This window comes from Podarcis raffonei, chromosome 4 (assembly GCF_027172205.1).
Source record: "Podarcis raffonei isolate rPodRaf1 chromosome 4, rPodRaf1.pri, whole genome shotgun sequence".
NCBI classification, from domain to species: domain Eukaryota; kingdom Metazoa; phylum Chordata; class Lepidosauria; order Squamata; family Lacertidae; genus Podarcis; species Podarcis raffonei.
In genome coordinates, this window is record NC_070605.1 from 55075358 (window position 1) to 55095859 (window position 20502).

Consider the following 20502-nt stretch of genomic DNA (forward strand, 5'->3'; position numbering starts at 1 on the left):
GAAAAGGAAGGCCATGGAATATAGCAACGCGACTGGGTTCCAAAGGAGAAGGTTACTACAGCTCCCGCCATCCCCAACAATTCCCTACGCTGGCTGGTGTCGAGGGGAGTTGGAGTCCAAGAACATCGGGAGGGCCACAGGCTCCCCACCATCTGCCCTAAAGACTGTCAGTGGCTTGTGTCCATTGATTGTGTAAATGCCGGTCAGTTTGCCTCAATAGCAGATCCATCCTCTTGTGAGGTCAATCTCCAGATCGGAGAATTTGGAACCCCTAATCACCAGCACACCTAACCCGCCTCGCTGGTCCCAGAGCCGCCAGCCGCGTTACTCGACGGCGGCCCCTCCACCGTCCCCTACAACCCCAAGGCGTGCCTGATTGCTGTAGCCGCCTGCCGCTGAGCAGTCCGAGGTGGGATGAATTCCACCGCCGGCAGCCCAGTTAAAGTGTGTCGCTTTCATTTGTTTAGTCGGCCAGGGAGCGTGGGGGCCTCGATGGGCGACACTTCGGGGCACATTGGCGCATGCGACTTTCTTGCAGGAAGTCACTTGGCCGCAGCAAGACGGGCTTGTAGGCGAAGGAGATTGTGGCCTTTTCAGACTTCCTCCTGGGTTGCACATATGTACCTAAAAGTCTCTCCCACTGCGTTCAGTGGAACTTACTCCCAGGGAAGAGTGACTTCTGAGTAAGTGCGCATAGGACCCTGTATTGCTAGGGCAATTCAATGGATGGAAATCCCAGTGTTAAATGAAGCTTCCTATCCAGTGAGTGTGTATAGGATTGCAGAAAATCATATACTTCTGAGTTCTTGGAGAACAGCCCCCATCATACCCAAGGAAGCTTAGCTAACGGCCAGAGATTATGGGATTTGTGGTCCAACAACATACTGGGACCAAGGTTGAGTTTAGGCCAAGTTACTGGATTCCCCCATTCCGCCTCTGGAGTACATCTGGGCCTCTACGTTAGTGCGTCTTAGAGCTATTGGGGACCCGCAAATCTAAACTCAGAAGAAAGTCCCACAGAGTTGCACGGGACTGACCCTCAGAGACGTGTGTGCAGGATCGCGCATCCCTATGAACATTGGGAATAGGGTTGAGCAATCAACTAGGTCGAAGGGGAGTTGAAGTCTGGTGACAGATGAGGGGGTTGCATATATACTTGGAAGAGGAGGACACGATTAACTAACAGCACAATCGTATGCTTGTCAACTCAGAAGCCAGCCTCATTGAGTTCAGTGGGGCAGAGAAGTGAGTCAAGGATGGGCGCCTAAGTAATGTTGATCCGCTCTTTCATAACATGCCTGGGAGTCCAGAGGGGATTTTACACCCCAAACCTTCTTGCTCACTAGAGGCGAAATCCCACCGTTTTAATGGAATGTATTATTAATAACCCAGTCAGGATCCATTAACTAATATGGTTGCTCAGAAACCGCTGAAGCCTCACTCCCAGTTTAATAGGTAACAAGCTTGGTCAGTTGAGTGGAAACTAGTGCAACTTAAGGACCTTTAACCGACCAAAGGAACCTGAACTTCCAGCGCGATCAGATCCTAAGCACGTTTATTCAGAAGTAAACAAATTGCGGGGAGTTCAGTGCTTTGGGGACCGCTGCTTTAAGTGGATTCTGGATCCGGCGGGGATCAGGCGCCGGATTTTTTTGTTTCAGAATGCCTAGATTCTGTCGAAAGCTGTAGGATCTTAAATAAGGCAAGGCGTTTGCTTGGAAAGACCTTCCACCGACTGCCTTCGAGATCCTTCTTTTGTGGACAGAGAGCTGAAAGACAAGCGCCTTCCTGGCCTCGGCAGGACGTCTGCACTTGGAAGCCAGCAGCTCCCTCGAAACCAGCGCCATTTGCACCAGGGTCGCGAGGGCGGGCGTCGAGGCTTGCGGGCCTGAGGGTCCCTCGCAGAGGGAAAAGACACTCGAGCCAAGCCAGCCCGAAGCGGGGCCTTCTTGGAAAGAGCAGCCCTCGGAATCGAGGGGATCTACTTGCAAAGTCAACGCATATTGGAAAGGAGGAGGGCGGGCTGAGGGGTTGTCAGAAGGCTGATGGTTTGAGGCGCTTGTGGATGGAGCAGGCTGGCTGCGAAACAAGAGAAAGAGAGAGAGGTTTATTTATTTATTTGTGTGAGCGAGTGAGAGAGCGCGCGCTTTGCTTCAGGATATAAGAGTGGAAATAGGAACGCGCCATTCGAAGAGAAACCCTGCCTGCCCCCCTTCCCCGCGTCCAGTTAGTTCCCTCCCTCCACTCGCACGCACCCGGCGCGCGCGCTCTCCTCGTCCCTCCAATTCGAGTGTTAATTGGGCCTGTATTTGGCTGGTTTGGACGGCGCTGCCGCTGCCCTGAGCAGACCACGCAGACGTCACTGGGCGCGCTTTCCCCCTCCCCTCCGGCGGCTCTCAGCCTTTGCCTCGCCAGGAACTGACGAGCCCACTTCAGAGCTTCTTTCTCTAGCCTGGCTGCCGCCCGGAGGAGAAGCGGCGCCCGGCGACAGCTCCGCGGCGCAGCCGCCCTCCGCTAGCCCGGCCAAGCCACGGGAAGCGCTCTCCTCTCGCTCCGGTGGCCGTGAAGAGAGGCTTGGGAAGAGAGCAGGGAAGAGAACCACCCCAGCCAGGGGAGGTGGACATTTCTCTCTCTCTTTCTGGCGGGAAAGAAAGAAAAAAGATCCCCTCAGGCTTGTTGGCGCGCCAAGTGCCCAAGCGGCAGGTCTGCGTAGCCCACCGCCGAGAGCCGCTCGCTGCTGCCTTGAGGGGCGGGGCGGGCGGGAGAGAGCGACGTCCCCACACGCCTTGTGGCAACTCCGGGCTCTCTCTGAGGGAAACGGATCCCCGCGGAGCCCTTCCTTTGGGAGCCAGGCGAGCCGCTCTCCTTCCCGGCCGAGGGGCGCGAAAGGGGCTGGGGCGCGTGTGACGCACAAGGCAGACCAGTTTGGCCCGGAGGGGGGTCTAAAATAAACACAGCAAGTACACACGTGTTAAGGGGGGCGGGGAGAGAGGCGGAGGGAAAGGAGCGAGCGATTCCTCCCTGCCTTCCGGGCGAGCGAGCGAGTCTCGATTCAGGGGAGACGCCGCCGAGCCGAGGTGGCCGGCCGCCTGCTTCATTCGAAGGCTGCGCTGAGGCGAGGGAGACCATTAAGCGCGGAGAGATAGAAACGCCGACGTTCTCGGACGGCCATCTCGCCAGCCCGCTTTAAAAGGGAGAGAGGGAGAGAAGAGGCAACCGGGCGCCGCCACCTCACGCTCCTCCTCCTCTGGGCTCGGGGGCTGGTGCTGCCCGCCGCCGCCGCCGTCGGAAGGCCCAGGCGAAGTCCCTGCTCGCGGCCCGCCTGCAGCAGCCTCGCGGGCCGGAGACTATGCCAGTGCCCGCCTCGCGTCCGCCTCGCCACACTTGCCGCTGCGATGAAGGAGAAGTCCAAGAACGCCGCCAAGACGCGTCGCGAGAAGGAGAACGGCGAGTTCTACGAGCTGGCCAAGCTGCTGCCTCTGCCGTCGGCGATCACGTCGCAGCTCGACAAGGCGTCCATCATCCGCCTCACCACCAGCTACCTCAAGATGAGAGCCGTCTTCCCCGAAGGTGAGTCCTCCGGGACGAGGGGGGATTCGCCTCTGCCCCTTCAGATCGCGAGGGAGGTGGGCGGGTGGGGAGGGGGTCCAGGAATGCAGCTGAGAAATGTAGGACCCCTGGACTTAGTGGTTTTCCGCCTCCTTAGGGGGCCACTGCATTCAGCTTCAAAGGTGGGTCAGCTAACCCTGCTGGGGTTAATTCTGTCGAGGAGGGGATCCTGGACGTGCGCCCCCAAATCCTGGTCTGAAGGCACCAGTTGGCTTTTAGGAGGACCCGAAAGAGAACCACGGGCTAAATGGAGCTTTGGGGCCAATCCAGGGGCTTCTTGGGGTTCTACTCGATTGTCAGCGGAGGCTGTCGTGAGCTCTCGGGGTTGCCTTGCAGAGGCCGGCGTTTAGTTCTCTGCGCACAGTTAGAAAGATACTCAGAGCTCGATTTGCAACGTTTTGGGTGGCCGCTCTCTGACACCACCAGCTGAATAACTTGTTCAGCCCCACGGACGCCAAGGCAGCCGCGGATCGCCCCCCCTCCCAATTCTCCCTTGTTCCTATGTTTGTTAGTTACAGTGAAGCCCTTTGCTTTTGGGAGCGATTTCCGTGACTTTTTGTAGGACTACTATGAAGTTTCAAAAATTGTAGATTGTGGCCCAAGAACCCCAAACGCAGTTTCTTTAAAATAACTTCAGTGGCCTTTTGCTTAACGAAACGTGTTTAATATCGGACTGAGAGTTCTTTAATGCCAGTCGCGGAAGCCTGAGTGCAGAAATAAAAGATATTTGCAGCAATCTACAACGCGTTGAATGCTGGAGTAGTCCTGCTGAAGTCAAGAGACTTGCAGGAGAGAGATGGCCATTGCAGCCGGGACTTTCCACCATTAAAAATACAAATCCTTCCGATGTCACATGTACTGCATCTGATAGGACTTCTGTGGGAAGAACACAAGACAGGATTTGTCCGTCAATTGTCAGACAGTTCACCATAAAAGCACAGCAAAATAAACCCAACAGTCAATGGTTTGTCAGACTCAGGGAAGAAAAAGAAAACTTTGGAAGATTACATTTTGTATCTCACGGTCTAGGGGGAAAAGTGTCAAGTTTTCCAAGATCAAAGGCCTACCAACACTACAGATTTGCTCGCTTGTTGCCTGAATCGCATATACCGTCCGGAAAATCGTCCAGGTGAAAAATAGACAACAGTCCTGCTCTCCGTATCTTTAACTAGCAAAACAAGCTGAATTGAGTAGATAAAGGACTCGACAGCCCGAGGGCGATCGAGTGGGGAGGAGCTGGAAAGTAAACTCACTTCCCTCCAACCTGAGGCGTTATCACAGTTTTTTTACTTTACGAGTCATATAAAGCAACGGCGCTTACTCCTAAGTAAATGTGCTGAGGATCTAAGTGAACAGATGCAAGAGGCAGTGAGCAGTGCAATCCTATGCGTTCCTATTCAGAAGTGTGTGAGAGATTGCAGCCAGAAGAACTTTATTTGAAAGTTAAGGCGGAATGATTTAATATAAGCTTTCTTATAATGTAATACAGGTCAGCTTAATTGGGGGTTCAGAGAGTCGCACACGATCTCAAACCCCAGCACCCTAAACCCATCTAGACTCAGACGGTCCCAGTTCAACTCGGGGTGTCTCCAGGTATGGCTTTTTGAAGCCTGGGAAAAGTGCTCCCAGTTAGAATATTGTGCTACATGGTCTGACTCAGTTGTAAGTTGAGTTGTGCGCTTAAAAAATAATAACAGTAAAGTCGATTGATTGCAACCTAAATACCTTAGGCGCAAAGTCTGCTATTCTAGGATATCTACTTTAAAATGTGCCCTACTGGAATTAGAGGCGAGATCAGTGGCAATTCCTAGATGTAAGATTAGCTAGCAGTATAACTGGACTTGCAGTACAAACTGAAAAGCTGAGATTCGGCCCAGGAAGCCCGCTGGGTCTCCCTCGCTAGGTCGCTTTTTTGAAAGTGGTGTAAGTAAACTCTCCACCGCAGCTTATCCGCAATGGTGTGGATTTCGCCGGTTTCCCTTTTTGCGCAGCCGCCTCCCGGGCCGCGCTTTCGGCGGAAACCCCTCCTCAGCGCCAGCCTTGAAATTGACAGGAGTCGCAGGGAGATTTGCGTCTTAGCCTCCGCTGTAAACAAGCGCTCACCCGGCTTGGGTGGTGGGCAGCGCCAGCCGGGAATCGAGCTGAGTTGAGCTGACGGCAGGAGATATAATTAGTTCCATCCAGCGCCGCGGACAGCTGCTCAAAGCAGCCTCTCTGCTCTGATAAGCCCCGCGCACTGCTTTAAATAATGTTCATTCTCCTTTACAAACAGAGAGAGATGACTTACCCACCTCTTTCCCTCTGGAGGCAGGGTTGCGTCAGATTAAATGTATTGTCCTTGCGTTTTCTTCCCCTACAATCCTAAACCCTAAAATAAAATGCACCTGCCATTTGGTGGAGATTGCTTTGTGGCTTGGCTTACTCGCTTGAGTCTTCTAACTTCCGCATTTCGTAGGATCACTTCCTCCAGAGATGGGAAAATAGACTTTCGTTTTTCGTTTTATGGTTTAACAATCGCTGGGTCAATAAGGAAGTCACCCTTACACCTGAGCCGCTCTAATTTTGATAGCAGACGTTTTATTTGTACACTCGGATTTGGAAATATGTCCTGTCTTCGAGCAAACTATCTAGTTAAGAGTGGTTTGAGACAGGTTTTTGTTTTTTTGTTTTATATCTCTCTCCTTAAGGCCGGACCCCTACGCATACTTAATAAAAGTACAGTTCTATGAAAGTTGCCGAAGGTAAATGCCATTGAATTAAATGGAAATTACTCCCGTGAAAGTATGTCTAGGATTCTATGCACACTTAATTAGGAGTATGTGCCATCGAAGTCAAAGGGACTTACTTCTGAGTAGGCAGGTATAGGATTGCACTGGTGATCACGAAGAAATCAAGGGGGCTTGCTTCCAAGTTGATGTGCTTGAGGCTGATATTCTATCAATGTTGATTATTATCTAAGCAGTGTACATTGCGTATTACACTGTAACAAATAGTTCCCTGCCCCAGGAAGCTTACAGTATAAATTGTTGTCCTATTTCTACCCTAATCCTTTAAAAAGCTTATATTGAAATCAATTGGGTTTACCTTTTCACTCCTGCTTGCGGGCAACTCTGGCCTGAATGAGGAGTCCTGTTTAGGACCTCTTCTAAGGCGCTCATTCTGCATCTGTTGCCTGGAAAGCCGAGAGTTTTGTTTTGTTTTCATTTGATCAAGCGTTGGCTATAGCTGTAAGCACAGTATAAAAAGCCCCATTCCGTCGGAAGGAAGGGAAGTAGCTTCGGGAATCTGCTCTTCCCAAGTCAACAGGGCTCCTGCTGGCTAAGAATTCTCTTTGGGATATTTTTCCCTTCGCTTCTTAAAATTAACTCAGAGAAGAGGCATTGTGGGAGGTTGCTTAAGAATCGCCAGCTACATCATTTCAATTTCTTTGGGTAGATTTTCCGGCAAAACTGCGGTTCCTTCAGCAAAAGGGGGCATTTTATTTCATAGGCTTTGAATCCAAGGTTTCATTCCCCCAAGAAAACGCCACAATCCTCCACAAGGAAGCAATTAGTCCCAATGATTTCAGTGGCAGTTTCTTAGTGGACCCCAACACTGTCCGTAATCCATGCTCACTTGGAAAGGTGCGTTTGAGCTGCGCATTTTTCAGTCGGAGGAAGTAACAACCGGACGTGCAGTTTGTTCACGCTTTTTCTTCCCCCTCCTCTGGCTTGATAATTTGAGGAAGTTTGCCTAAAGAAAATATACCAAATCAAGTGCTAGTTTGCGTTTGGCCTGTCTCGAGACCATGGAGGGTAAGAAAAGAATAGCCACCTCAAAAGCCCCGATTTTCCTTTTGCAGCTTGATCCACAGCCCCGTTTAAGACGACTTCTGGGTATTAAGGCGATTGCAGCTCCAGCCTTGTTCGGCATTTCATAAAGTTCGTTGGTGTTACTCGGGAGTAAGTACGTTGAGGATTGTAGGAAATCCCATAAAGTTAAACAGAGCTTACTCCCAGGAAACTGGGCATGGGATTGCAGCCCTAACATTGACTGCCAGTCAGACTCTTAAAGGCGTATACCAAGTTGTCCAACCGAAGCACCAGGAAAAAAAGTTTGCCAGCATGTGCGTGTTCTGCTGCGGAGATACACCGGCAAAGTCTAGCTTTAACAAAGATCCATTAAACAGAGAACATCTGAACTTACAAAAGCTAAGGACGCTGCAATACTTAGCGTGTCTAGTCAGAAGTAGGTCCCATTGAGTTCAATAGATTTTACTCCCAGGGAAGTGGATTTAGGGCTGCCGCTAACTCTGTATTCCTGTGCATTCCTAGAATAAATCCCACTGGACTCATCAGGACTTACTTCCCAGTAAACATGGATAAGATTGGGCTGCTCCTCTTCCTCCATTATTTCATAAATTAAAAAGTGTGAATAAAGTACCAAGTTAACAGCAGGGAGATTCGATAATTCTGCCATGCTTACAAAAGGTGATTGTAAACTTTGAAAAGATTCCCCACGTATCTTAAAACATAGGAATTGAGTAATATCGGAAAGATCATTTTGATCCATTTTTGTTCAATTCCTTCCGCGCTCCCTCTAGAAATTAGGCAAACTCCCTATGTTGAGAAGCGAAGGTGCACAAATATGTGAGCGATATTTTGTGCGTGCGTGCTCCGATTTGGGATGACTTCACTGCACCCCAGTTCCATCTTTCAACCCTTTCAGGAAAGGATCGCTTAAGAATAACATTTTAATGAAAGCGGAAAAAATTTGGATAGTGTCTGGATTTTTGCAGGGATCCGGTTCTGAGGGTCGCAACTCGCCTGGTCACTTTTTCTAAAGGACCGGGAAACCTGGAGGGCAATTAAAATGATAGGGGGAAAACCATTTTACGCCCACGGATTCAGTTGGATTTACTTCTAAGTAGACATGGTAACGATTGCTGTGTAAGCCCTGTTGAATTCAATGGGGCTAAGTTCCAGGTGAAGGGGGTTAAGACTGGAGCCTCAGCCCTCTTCAAAACAGGACGTGGCGGTCCCCCGAAACCCCCTTTGGGACTATAAATCAATGTAATCAGGTTTATTAATTGCAGGGTTTCTGGGGGCGGGGGTGGTTCTTTTAACTTTCGTATTCAGCAGTTCTTTTCAAAGTTGGGGATCTGTTAAGTACAGTAGGAAAGCGGAAAGTTCGGTGTTATATGGGACCTCCCTGACGGTTCTTCCTCATTGTCCCCAGGAAAAACATGTTGCAAACCACAAGCTATTTCTTGCAAGGGGTTTCGCTTTCTCTCTGTCTCTGCCGTTGCTAGCAATTCACAATCGTCCGGGATGCGTGGAGGGAATGTCACTTCGGGTGGATTTGGTTTTCTTAAGCAAAGAGACAGAAAGGAAAAAGGAAGGGCGGGAGGAGAGAGAGAGAGAGAAAGAGAGATTATCTGCCTTTTCGTGTATCTTTCAAGAACAAGGGCTCCGGCTACGTGCATGGGTAGGCGAACTAAGGCCCGGGGCCCGGATCCGGCCCAATCACCTTCTAAATCCGGCCTGCGGGCGGTTCGGGAATCAGCGTGTTTTTACATGAGTAGAATGTGTCCTTTTATTTAAAATGCATCTCTGGGTTATTTGTAGGGCCTGCCTGATGTTTTTACATGAGTAGAATGTGTGCTTTTATTTAAAATGCATCTCTGGGTTATTTGTGGGGCATAGGAATTTGCTCATTCCCCCCCCCCCAAAAATAGTCCGGCCCTCCACAAGATCTGAGAGACAGTGGACCGGCCCCCTGCTGAAAAGGTTTGCTGACCCTGTAAGGGTTTCCAGGCCTTTATAACCAAGAAAAGCCCACCGAAACGGCCCAGATTCAGAGTTACCAGTCCAAAAACAGGATTGCACTGGAAAGTTGAAACCCATTGCAATCTGCTACCGACAGCAATCACTTAAGAGTGTCCTGTGGTCCAAATAAATACATTAAACAAGAACAAGAACAAAACCACCTACTCCCCCAGTTTGCGGATTTCTCTAGACGTAATGGTTTGTATGGTGTGCAATAAATGCAAACGCAACTCTATATGGAATATTAATTTAGATTCGCCCGTATATAATGTATCGAAATAAATGTCTTCCGCTCCCCCCCTCCTTCCTTCCTTCCTTTTAAAATATGGCACTCTCCAAGAGATCTGCTGCACTTCCCTTGTTTTTCTGCCTGGTACTTAGGAGAGGTTCCCGCAACAGCCTGGCTGGGCATTTCTGTTGACTAGCGGGGGCGAAGGAAGAAGTGCGGTTGGGGGAGTTGAGGAGCAAGGAAACCGTAGCACCGCTGGGAGGAGGAAATGCCTTTGAACCCCCGGCTCCCCTGGGCTTAGGCAGCCCCAGCCTCCGCTGAAGCCTGATCCTGCATGAAACAGGTGGCCGCTAAGGCCGCCTGCGACCCCGAAGAGACGCATGAAGGCCGTCGGCCTCATTGAACGCCCTGGGTCTTACGTGCAAGTAAACCGCCTTTATGAGCGGGCCCTTTGCGGGCTGAACGCGGGAGCGCTGACCGACATAAATCCTGGCTCTTCAGCTCTTACAGATCGCGGGATCAGACCGAGAGCCTTTTCAGCAGATGCTGGCGAGGTTTCTCGACTGACCCGGCGGAGTCCCCGAGCCCGGCAGTGAGAATCCCCAGCTGCTCCCCAGGATCTAATATCGCGCTCGACTTTCTCCCCTTTCGCCCCTGAGCTTTTGCGCTGACCTTCGTGATCCACGAATTAAAGTCCAGGCAGGAGGCAGAGACCCGCGTCAGATCTCGGCTCTGTAACACCACCCGCCGCTGTGCTCGGATTTTGTGTGTGTACATGTTTTCATGTCCGACCGTTTATTGCTGTAAAACAAAAATATAGAACGGGATGCCTTCATTTTCCTTTCCTCTCCCTCCTCCCTTCCCCCTCTCTCTCCGCGGGTGTTTACTTTTCTTTTCCCTCCACAATAGGAGAGGGGGAAAGAGGAACACTTTAGGAAGTAAAGCGCCCCCCCCCGCCCGCATCCAGGTCCCTCCAGGTTGGGGACACGCCATGGTTAAAGTGTGACACCGCGTAGCGATGAAAATGGACATTTAAAAACAGCCCGCTTCGTAATGATTAAACCAAAAGGGGAGACCAGCTGCTTAATGAATGACTTTTTTAAAAAGCGAGCAAACCTGGAACCTCGGTCGCCTTAATCCAGAAAGAAAGACATACATATGATAAAGCTTTCCTAGAGGTCTCTTCCCCGGATAAGCCCGCGTTTATAATCGTATAGTTATCAGCTCAAAATCAAATACAAAGGTGCCATAACTGCATTGAAAGCACCCCACGAGAATCCTAGGAACTGTAGTTTATGAAGGGTGCTGGGACACGTAGGGAAGGAGGGAGAAACCCAGGATTCAGTTGCTTTGCTTTGTATGTCTTGCGCGCTTTAAATACAGTGGTACCTCGGGTTACATACGCTTCAGGTTACAGACTCCGCTAACCCAGAAATAGTACCTCGGGTTAAGAACTTTGCTTCAGGATGAGAACAGAAATCGGCGGCGGGAGCGGGAGGCCCCATTAGCTAAAGTGGTGCTTCAGGTTAAGAACAGTTTCAGGTTAAGAACGCACCTCCGGAACGAATTAAGAGAGAGGTACCACTGTATCCTGCTCTGCTAGCATTGCGCCATCATTGCTATTTGCCCTGCTGGTTAACTTATATGGGGAAATAGAAAAAGGCGCGTGGGGCTCACAACCTCTCTCTAAACGCAACTACTGCGGAGGACTCGGGCTAGAGAGGGGCAACTGGGTAAATTGTAGCCTGCGGACTTAGTGGTCTTCACCTCTATTAGGATGCGTTACGTGCTATTTCAAAATGTGACCCTGCTGGGCTTGGGGGGCCCTCCAGATTCTGCCCTGGTGGCACTGGGTTTGGGGCGCCGCCAAGGTAGTGGTGGGGAACGCCACAGCCTGGTTAAGCCGGAGGACTCTCGCACTAAGAAAAAGTAAGAGACTCTCCCACTTCGAGTCAATGTGCTTAGAGAGTCCAGTTCGGGTTTAAGGACTTTTCCACTCGATCTTAAGGGGACTCGCTTCATTTATAAAGGTATCCCGCTTTCTGCCTTTCACGTTTAGTCACCTCCCAGCCCAGCTTCAGAATACTAAAACGCCCGTGATGCAACTGTGGATCGCTTAAATCAAAACTTAGTCGTCTTGCACAGAACCACCAGGCTGTAAAATCCGAGGGCTTTGTATATTCACACACACTCCCTCTCTTTCTCTCTCAGCTGAAAAACTGCATGCACCTTTTAACATGCCATGAGCACAAACCCCTGTTTACTATCAATCAGCGTTTGCCGAAGCCAGCCGTCTCCTTCTGTAGCAGCGGGAAAAACCTGGAGATTTTCAGCTTTCCTTGGCGTTGGCTGTTCTTATTCAGTCAGAATTGAAAACTCGCAGCGCATGGTCTTATTACTGTTTCTGGTTTTCTTATGAATATTGCATGATCAATTATATTACACCTATTTAATCACTACTTCTAGAGCAGATTAAAGCAGAAAAGCTAACATCATATACCAGGTCCAAGTGAATTCACATTTACTTTACTTATGGGTAAACATGTTTAAAGATTATAATCCTGCAGCACAATCCTATCCACACTAACAGTGTAATCCTAACCAAATCTACTCTGAAATACATCTCTGTGAGTTCCGTGGGACTTACTCCCAGGTAAGTGGAGTTAATTGCAGCCTAACCTGGGAGCGAATCTCTCTGAACTTAATAGGGTATACTTCTGAGTAGACATGCTATAGATTGTACTGTATTAGAATACTTTTATGCAAGTAAGTGACAATGAACGCGCTGGCTCTACTGTTAGGATCTGGCTGGCAGAGCACAGGGTGGTTGCTGTTGTTTTCAATAATTGCACACCAATTTATAGAAATACGCAATTTGGCCGTGGGAAGACTTTCCTGAGCAATGCAGTACAGTGGTACCTCGGCTTAAGTACTTAATTCGTTCCGGAGGTCCGTTCTTAACCTGAAACTGTTCTTAACCTGAAGCACCACTTTAGCTAATGCGGCCTCCTGCTGCCGCTGCGCCGCCGGAGCACGATTTCTGTTCTCATCCTGAAGCAAAGTTCTTAACCTGAAGCACGATTTCTGGGTTAGCGGAGTCTGTAATCTGAAGCGTATGTAACCTGAGGTGCCACTGTACTGTAGTATGTTTGGGGAAGGAATACGGGGCTGACAGTACAATCCGATTCGTGCCTACCCAGATGCAAGGCGTTGCTGAATCCAAAGGGACCTACTCTCAAGTTAAATGTTTGCTGCAAGCTATTTTCAGCCGGGGTCCGAAGGTCCCAATAAAGACGAGAGTACCCCCACCCGCAGCAATTGCAGAGTGCCATCTCCTCCCTCCCGTGTAGTCTCAGCTCCTATTTATCTGACATTAAGGGCAGAGGCGTGTTTGCACCCTGAATAAAGGAGAGGAAACTTTTACGTGCTTAATTCTTGTTTGTGTGACTGCTGGTTAAGACCCAGAAGGACCGCTGGCCTTTCCTAAAACCGCCATCCTAAACACCCGATGCTCTCGGGAAATTGGATTATATATTTCTGCCAGAGCTCCTGGGCCTTTCTATGCCTGTGGCTCCCTCCTGCCTATGCCTTCAGCCAGCCTTCACCAACCGGGTGCCCTCCTGATGTTCTGGTCCAAACATCTGGAGGGCAATAGCTTGGCGAAGACTGGCTTAAGGCATGTGGGCGGGGGCGAGGGGGCAAGCCAGCCCAGAAAGCTGGTGGTGACCCTAGCTGAAATATGCAGTAAACCGTGCTTAGGATCAAGTGTCAGCGCTATCAGCAGTTTTCCGTCGGATTTAACTCGCTCTGGATGATACGTAAGGGAGAGAGGCGCCCTCGGCTTCCCTCCCTCCGCGACACCCAGCTGCTTTCCTCTCCTGTTTCTCCAGCCCCGCTGGATCCCTTGAAGGACCGCCGTGAGCGAAGGGAGGGCAAGGGGCGTCTGGGACAAGGGGGAAGGAAGGAAGGGAGCCCCCTCCAAGAGGAGCCGTCCGTGTTGCAGGGAGGGCAACCCCAGACTTCCCGAGGCAGTCTTTGCGCCAGACTTCCACGTTTTATAGATCCCCAGGGTTCCAGGAAGCGCAATCCTATACATCGCTCAGAAGCGAGTCCCATTCAATTCAACGGGGTTTGCTCCCAGGTAAGCGGGGCTAGGACTAAACCCAACTGAGTTAAATGGGACACAGTCCCAGGTAAGTGACATTACTGCCTCTCCCCCACACTTACCTAAGAGTAAGGCCCATTGGATCCAGGGGGCCTTAGTCCTAAATGGGCAGGGTTAGGATCGTAGGAGCCAATTCCTAGGGAGATCAATGGGTCTTCGGCTCCCTCCGATAAAATATTTGAGGGGGCCGAACCCCCCCCAGATGATGGACGTTGCCATTCAAATACGTGACCAAGTCATGTGATCGATTATGCGGGGTGGGGCTTACCTGCCCCCCTCCCCAACATTTTATTCAAGAGGGCAGCCCTGGTTTGGATGGCAGCCTTGACCTTTCAGCAATTTCTTTTCCCGCCCCACTCGACTCAAGCGCGAAATGAAAAGGAGTCGGGACTGGGTTGGGAGAGCGCCATCCCTCGGCCCGCGGGCGCTGCTTGCAGTCAACGGGCGGAACGACGCTGCGCAGAGCCAGGTTTGGCGCCTGCTGCTAAAAGGAAGGGAGACGTTTATTTTTCCTGGGAGCGGAGATGTCTTTCCTCCGGCAGGCGATTTCCCCTTAGAGAGTCACGGGGCGCTGCTGCTGCTTGTTCTCACCAGGCAAGCAAACAGGACTTGCCAGCAGAAAGAGAGAGAGAGAGAATTGTCTTTGGGCTGCGGCCAGTTTTTCTGCCCCAGAAAAGGTGCGCTCTTTGTTTGTAGATGGCGGACTCGCTCGCGTGCCGCAGTAGCAGCAGCAGCGCCTTAGCAGAAGCGAGATCTCTCGCACAGAAGCCAAGGGCCTCTTCTAAGATGGCGCCTGTCACGTGCAGTTTTTTTAAAAAAGTACTTAATGTGGGGTGGGGGGGTGTTGAAATGCCTGATTCATCGGACGCCTTCTAAATCGATTAAGTTCGATCAATTAATCAACTAAGGTTGCGATTCCTCCGTTTCTCGCTGTATTCGGTGGGATTTTCTTCTAAGTTTAGGATCGCATTGCAAATGTCGCATTCTACAGCCCGTGCAGGTATTAGGATTGCTCCGGCTCCGGATTTCTTAAAGTGGATCCGATACTACATGACGGTGTTCATCATCGTCGTCACGGACTGGCGTCAGAATGGGACTTCCTATCCTTTCAAGCGCATTAGCCATGAGTTTTTAAAGGGGCGATAGCTTTAGGTAAATTAATCCGGACCAACCGTAACTGTTGCGAGTCATATACAGTACAGTACCTACAAAGCCGAGGAATCAGCTTTTCTTCAGTCTCCTACTTCCCCTTCCCACGCAACTCTTTGGGCGCAGAAGGTCTGAAGTCTGAAGAGGGAGCTTTCCAGACACTCTGAGAGTCGCCGGGCCGGTCGATGCGCGTACGCCTTTGCCAACAACCAGCAAAAATAAAAATAAATCGCGGCCCCGTCGCCTTACTCCCGCGTATGCCGATTTCATTATATACTCCGTTATGCCCACTGGCCCGCAGAAGATCCTCGGGGATCCTTCAAAGTGCCGCTGATGGTTCTGATTTTGGGGCCAGGGGCGATTCTTTGGAAGCTCCTTCCCCTTCCGGAAAGCGAGCGCTTCCAAGCGAGCTGTTCCAAAAAGAAGCCTTTAGCACGTTGTTTACCTGGGAGACAGACCCAGCTCTCAAATTTAAGCAGGAATTTAAACACACATTTATCTGTGAGGAAGCCCTGGAGAATTCTCAGAGTTCTGCAAATAATCCCTGGTTATGAAACAACAACACAGAAGAGACGGACGCTTGTGCTGGGTTCGGGGGGTCTGTTTCTGGGGGCGTCCGTGTTTCCCTGGGATGGGAGACCCTGGCGTCCAGTGTTTACATTTTAAAGAGAGATGGAGGCTCAACCCCTCGGGTGGAAAGTAACGCGGGTAAACTCCGCAGTTCTCTGCAGTACCTGACTGGAAGTTCCACGTACATTTAAAGACCCTCACTTTAGGAAGCACGATGTGGATCCTAAACGCATTGCTGCTATTCGTATGATGCGCTTGTTTTGGATTTATATGCCGCCTTCGCCCGAAGGTTCAAAGGCGGCTCGAACGGTGTCCTGTTGTTGGAAGAATCTCCCCCATCCCCGTGTCTCATACATCTGGACTACGGGTGGGAAGAGGAGAAGGAAGGTGGTGGGAACTGGGGTGCGGAGCTTTAAAATATGTACTTGGTTCATCAAATACTCAACAACGACAGCAATCTTCCCACATGCCAGGAAGATATCAGTTCCTCTGGAAAATGGGGAAGAGGAGAGATTCAGCTGAGCTTAGTTGAATCGTCAAGTCGGTTTCGTTGTAGCAAAACTGGCTGTTTCTTTTAAGGCAGCCGTTTAGGATGGAGATGTAAAGAGGAAGTCACCTCGGCAGTCATTCCTCAATAGAGGCTACAGCAGCAGAGCAGGGGAAGGCAAACAAGCACGGCGAGCCTCCTCCCTGCTCCTTTTTTCATGTCTTCTGGGAGTTATTTGCCAAGCCAATCCTCTGCGTGCCAAATAAAGGAGCTGTTCTCCGAGGGGAGAAACCCTCACCATGTACGATAAATGAAGAAGAAGGAGGAGGAGGAGGAGGAGGAGGTTACACTAGGATGCAAGCTAAAGGATTAAGCAGCCCACTTCTGCTTCGAAGAAATGTCGGAGTCCCTTTATTTATTATGACCAACCAAAATGTCACAAAACAGCAAAGGAGCTTTTGAGTCCTCCGAAACGCTTTCATCAGCCTGTTTGTAAAGTAAGGTTTGATACTGACCATAAAGTCTGTACTGGTCAAAGATTCAGCTTTGTTGTCTTGCCTTAGGAGGGGCACATGGCTTTTGTTGCGGGGAGCACTTTTGTGGGGAGCGGGGCAGAACCGAAGTGATTGGTCAGTTAGTTAAGTATTTCTATTGTTTTACTTGATGGGGGGGCAGCTGCTCCCCTGCCCTCCCTTGGCTACGTCCATGAAGGAACATGGAGATGGGGTTGCCATGAAGATCACCCGCACTTCAGTATTCACCGCTACATCACTGGCGACGCACACTTTCTTGGGACCAAACCTCACTGAATGCTGACTGTGCTTCCAAGTAAACACAGGATTGCGCTTTAACTAGCTAACGTCGCAGTTTCTATCAGCATTAGCCTAAACACTTCGACTTCATTGTTTTTTGGATCGAGCTCTGTCTGGCGACATACACCTGAGCTTTATTGGTGGGAGCAGTGGGGCCATTTTAGACTTTGGTCTTATATGGTCCCGTCTCTGTTGTTAGTAACGTGCGTTTTGATATCAGCCCCCTACTGATTTTGCTGAGTGGGACTATGGACCTCTGCCCCAAAGCCCTGCCGTCACCGTTGACAATGCGACTGGAGGAATTCTGTTTTGTACTGGAGAGAATCTTGCAACACTTAAAAATCTTCGGGAATCCCGCAACTAATGTCAAATGATACAATGCAAAGGAGCCCGTCTGGTGGATTTTGGTGCATAGATCCATTGGCTCAAAGAACAAACATGCTTTGTATTTCCTGATCGTCAGCAGACATATTAGCATCAAAACACACACTCACAAACAAAGATTTAGCATTTTGCTAACTCTGTTGGCCGTTCTTATGATTTACTTATGGCTGCCAGGATGACAACAAAGTTGAAACTGCTGATGCCTTGGTTGAATGTCACGCCGAGGGATGGACTTGGCAACGTTTCTTTGTATTTCTATATATTTTTCTAACCCAGTTAAGACAGCATTTCTGTGTATAAAGACGTAACGGGTATACGTGGGAATGGAATTTGTAGCCCTCTGGAAAAGGCTTCGAGATAAGTAGTAGCGGAGAGCAGTAGCAAATAAATCTACATTCTGTTCTTTGGGAAATGCAACAATGGATTCATGTCTTCCTCAAAATGCAGCTGGGCTCTACTTGATTATTAAAGAAAAAACAACACGATTTGCTTGTACAAAGAGGTTAAAAGGTTTATGAGGCAGCATTTACTGAAGCCCAGGCGATAGTTATTCAGACAAAAGGTGCATGTAGAAATAACTCTGAACATGCTGATAAATTCGTACCACAATGGGATGGGGAGAATAAAGAAAAAGAAACTCAAAGAGACAGTGAACCCCGCAGAGCCACTTAAACACTAGCTTGTCAGTTAACAGATGTTTAATATAAAACGATGTTTGATTTCTCTCTCTAGTGCTTCCCTCATTTGGCAACGCCGGGGCGCGATCTAAACCACAGTGAGTCGATGGAAGGTCTCCCATTCATGTTGTTCAGGAATTTTATGATAGCTATATCTTTTCCTTTTAAAAGATGGGAGTGTGGCTCTTAATTTCTATATCTTTGTGACATCACTTCTTCAAGATACGGTGTTTACAACGTAGTCTTGCCTGCACCCCCCCCCCCCGCGCCCTGTGCATTCCCATTGCATGCAGTTCCCTTATTAGCAGAAAAAGTGGACGGGGCACCAAGTGCTCATGGCTCTGCATCAGCTTGTATAATTAGCAGGCGCGGCGCAGCCGGCGAGAAAGCAGGTACCGAGCGGCGGGTGTTGAAAAGCCGGCGAACAATGGCTGGCTCATCTGCTCGAAAGAACGGACGCCTCTTTGAATGGGGGGATGGCTCAATCCATAAACCTTTAAAGCCAAGACTTAGCTTTAACAAAAAAAAAAACAAAAAAAAAACCCAAAACAAAACAAAACAAAAACACACCGCTGTGTAATTCGGAACCCAATTGATTTCTGTAAATATTCTTGCAGCACAATGTACTCTCAAGTGAATCCCATTGCTGCCCAAAAGGCGTTGCTTCTCCAGCAGCATGTTCTTTCGGACTGTGAGCTTAAGGGGGTTTGCACTTCTGCACGAATTTGCATGGCGCTGGATGGCAGTCAGACGCATGCATGCATTTCCCGCTCCGATTCCGAGCTTGTCTCGCAATGTCTCCAGCGCAGCGACCCTGGGAGCAGGTGCAGTGGGAAAGGCTGACTGACGAGTCCCTTTCTCCTTCCCCTCCTGCACAAGATAAGGAGCAGTTCACATCAGCAAGAAACCCTTTTTAAACAGCCTTGGAAAGAAGGCTTAGTCGGGACCACCAGAGAAAAGGTGCAGCTTTGTTTTCCCCACACCTCCATAGGGCAGATCGCGTTTGTCCTCTATTTACTTGACTGGGGTCAGGGCTCCAGTCTCCGGAAGAGGAAAGCAATAAGATGAATATCTCGTGCGCCACCCGCAGGCAGAGCAGGAGAATGACAGGAGAGAGGTGCGGCCACGGACTCCGCGGGGCTCTTCGCTGTGCTTTCTGGGAGCCACGCGGAATTCACAGTGGAATGAATGGAGCGAGCGCCGCAAGCCTAGGCGAGCGTTTTAGGAGCCTCGGAAGAGGCAGCGCTTATCCCGGCCTTGAGTACTGAAAGTGAATTTGTGCTAGAACCACCACATGAGTGACCTTTGGCTATTCTTAACTGCAGTCACCTTAATTAAACTTGCGGATTTCCCACCAACTGTCCCCCGCTTCCTGCATGGACTGGCCATGTGTGCAAATTAGCCCTCCACGCACATTAATCCAAAATAATTACCAGGTTTTGGTTCTGCATACGAACGTTGGTTAGCATCCCCGCAGCACTCATAGACATACAGGGAAAGGGTGGAAATAAAAACCCATTCTGTGAGTGCGAAGAAAGGTTAATAACTCCTCATTAAGATGAGTATTAGGGACGCGGGTGGCGCTGTGGGTAAAACCTCAGCGCCTAGGACTTGCCGATGACATGGTCGGCGGTTCGAATCCCCGCGGCGGGTGCGCTCCCGTCGTTCGGTCCCAGCGCCTGCCAACCTAGCAGTTCTTGAAACTTGAAGCCATGGCTGTGTGTATGTGTGGTTTGAAATGGCTTTAAAGGTATAGCTTGTGTAGTGTAATATTATGAGTTAAAGTTTATATTCTATGCCAGTATACACCCAAATCGCATGTTTAGTCTCTGAACTTTCTTTCAGCATAAAGATTTGGGCCAGGGAAGCATGTATAGAGTACATATAGAGTGCCGTTGCAGCTGCTTTTCGAGGGGCTGGGCTGGGGCTTCTAGGGTCCAATGGGCAGGCCAAAGCCCCGACGGCCTGGCGGGGTGTGTGTCTTCCTTCCCTGCAGGCTGACTTGTGGCACATTTTTAGCTTAGAACTGAAACCTTGAGAAGATTCTGCAAACGGATTCTTCTTCCCTGATGCAACCTGTGGCGTTGTTGGTTTCGGCGGCTTTTGCACATGGGCTGCAGCTTTCCTTACTGCCAGTAATTTAGGAGAGACGAGTTTCCCGAGGTCAATGTCAGGGAAAAACCAGGATCTCCGATGAACCGTCTGGAGTACTCATTTTTTTTTGACCCGAACCCTGTTCGAGAGGTTCTGAAATGGCCGTGTTGAAGTTAAGGGCATTATGTTATGACCTCTCTTTGGTGAAAGAAGCTTCGGCCATCCGTTTACACAGAGCACGGTGTCGATCAGATTTTAAAGAATATTATTTTAAAAGCAACCGAAGTGAAGCAGTGGTCCAACCTCTACAGACAACCAGGAGTGTGAGCGCTAAGGTGTTTCGGTCCCCTTAAAAGAATAAGCGGTTAGGTTGTCTACGAAAGCGACAGCCCTATTATCTATGATTTCTACTACTCTACTACTACTACTTCTACTACTACTACACCCAACATCCCACTACTTTTGTGGTAGTTGGTCAACCTTTCAGTGGGTCAGGAGGTGGGTCCGACCAATGCCATT

The 20502-nt window shown here is 49.8% G+C and overlaps 1 protein-coding gene across 2 annotated transcripts in view; it reads left to right on the plus strand.

Annotated features, from left to right (window-relative positions):
* The first annotated feature begins 2647 nt into the window (after positions 1–2647).
* Positions 2648–20502, plus strand: part of SIM2 (SIM bHLH transcription factor 2) — a 49397-nt gene continuing 31542 nt past the window's right edge. The window contains exon 1 of one of the 2 annotated variants that reach the window (XM_053386689.1): positions 2648–3570. In XM_053386689.1, the coding sequence (XP_053242664.1) occupies positions 3396–3570 (175 nt within the window). In that variant the 5' untranslated portion in view covers positions 2648–3395. The remainder of the gene's footprint in view (positions 3571–20502) is intronic. The other variant, XM_053386690.1, reaches the window with a different exon arrangement.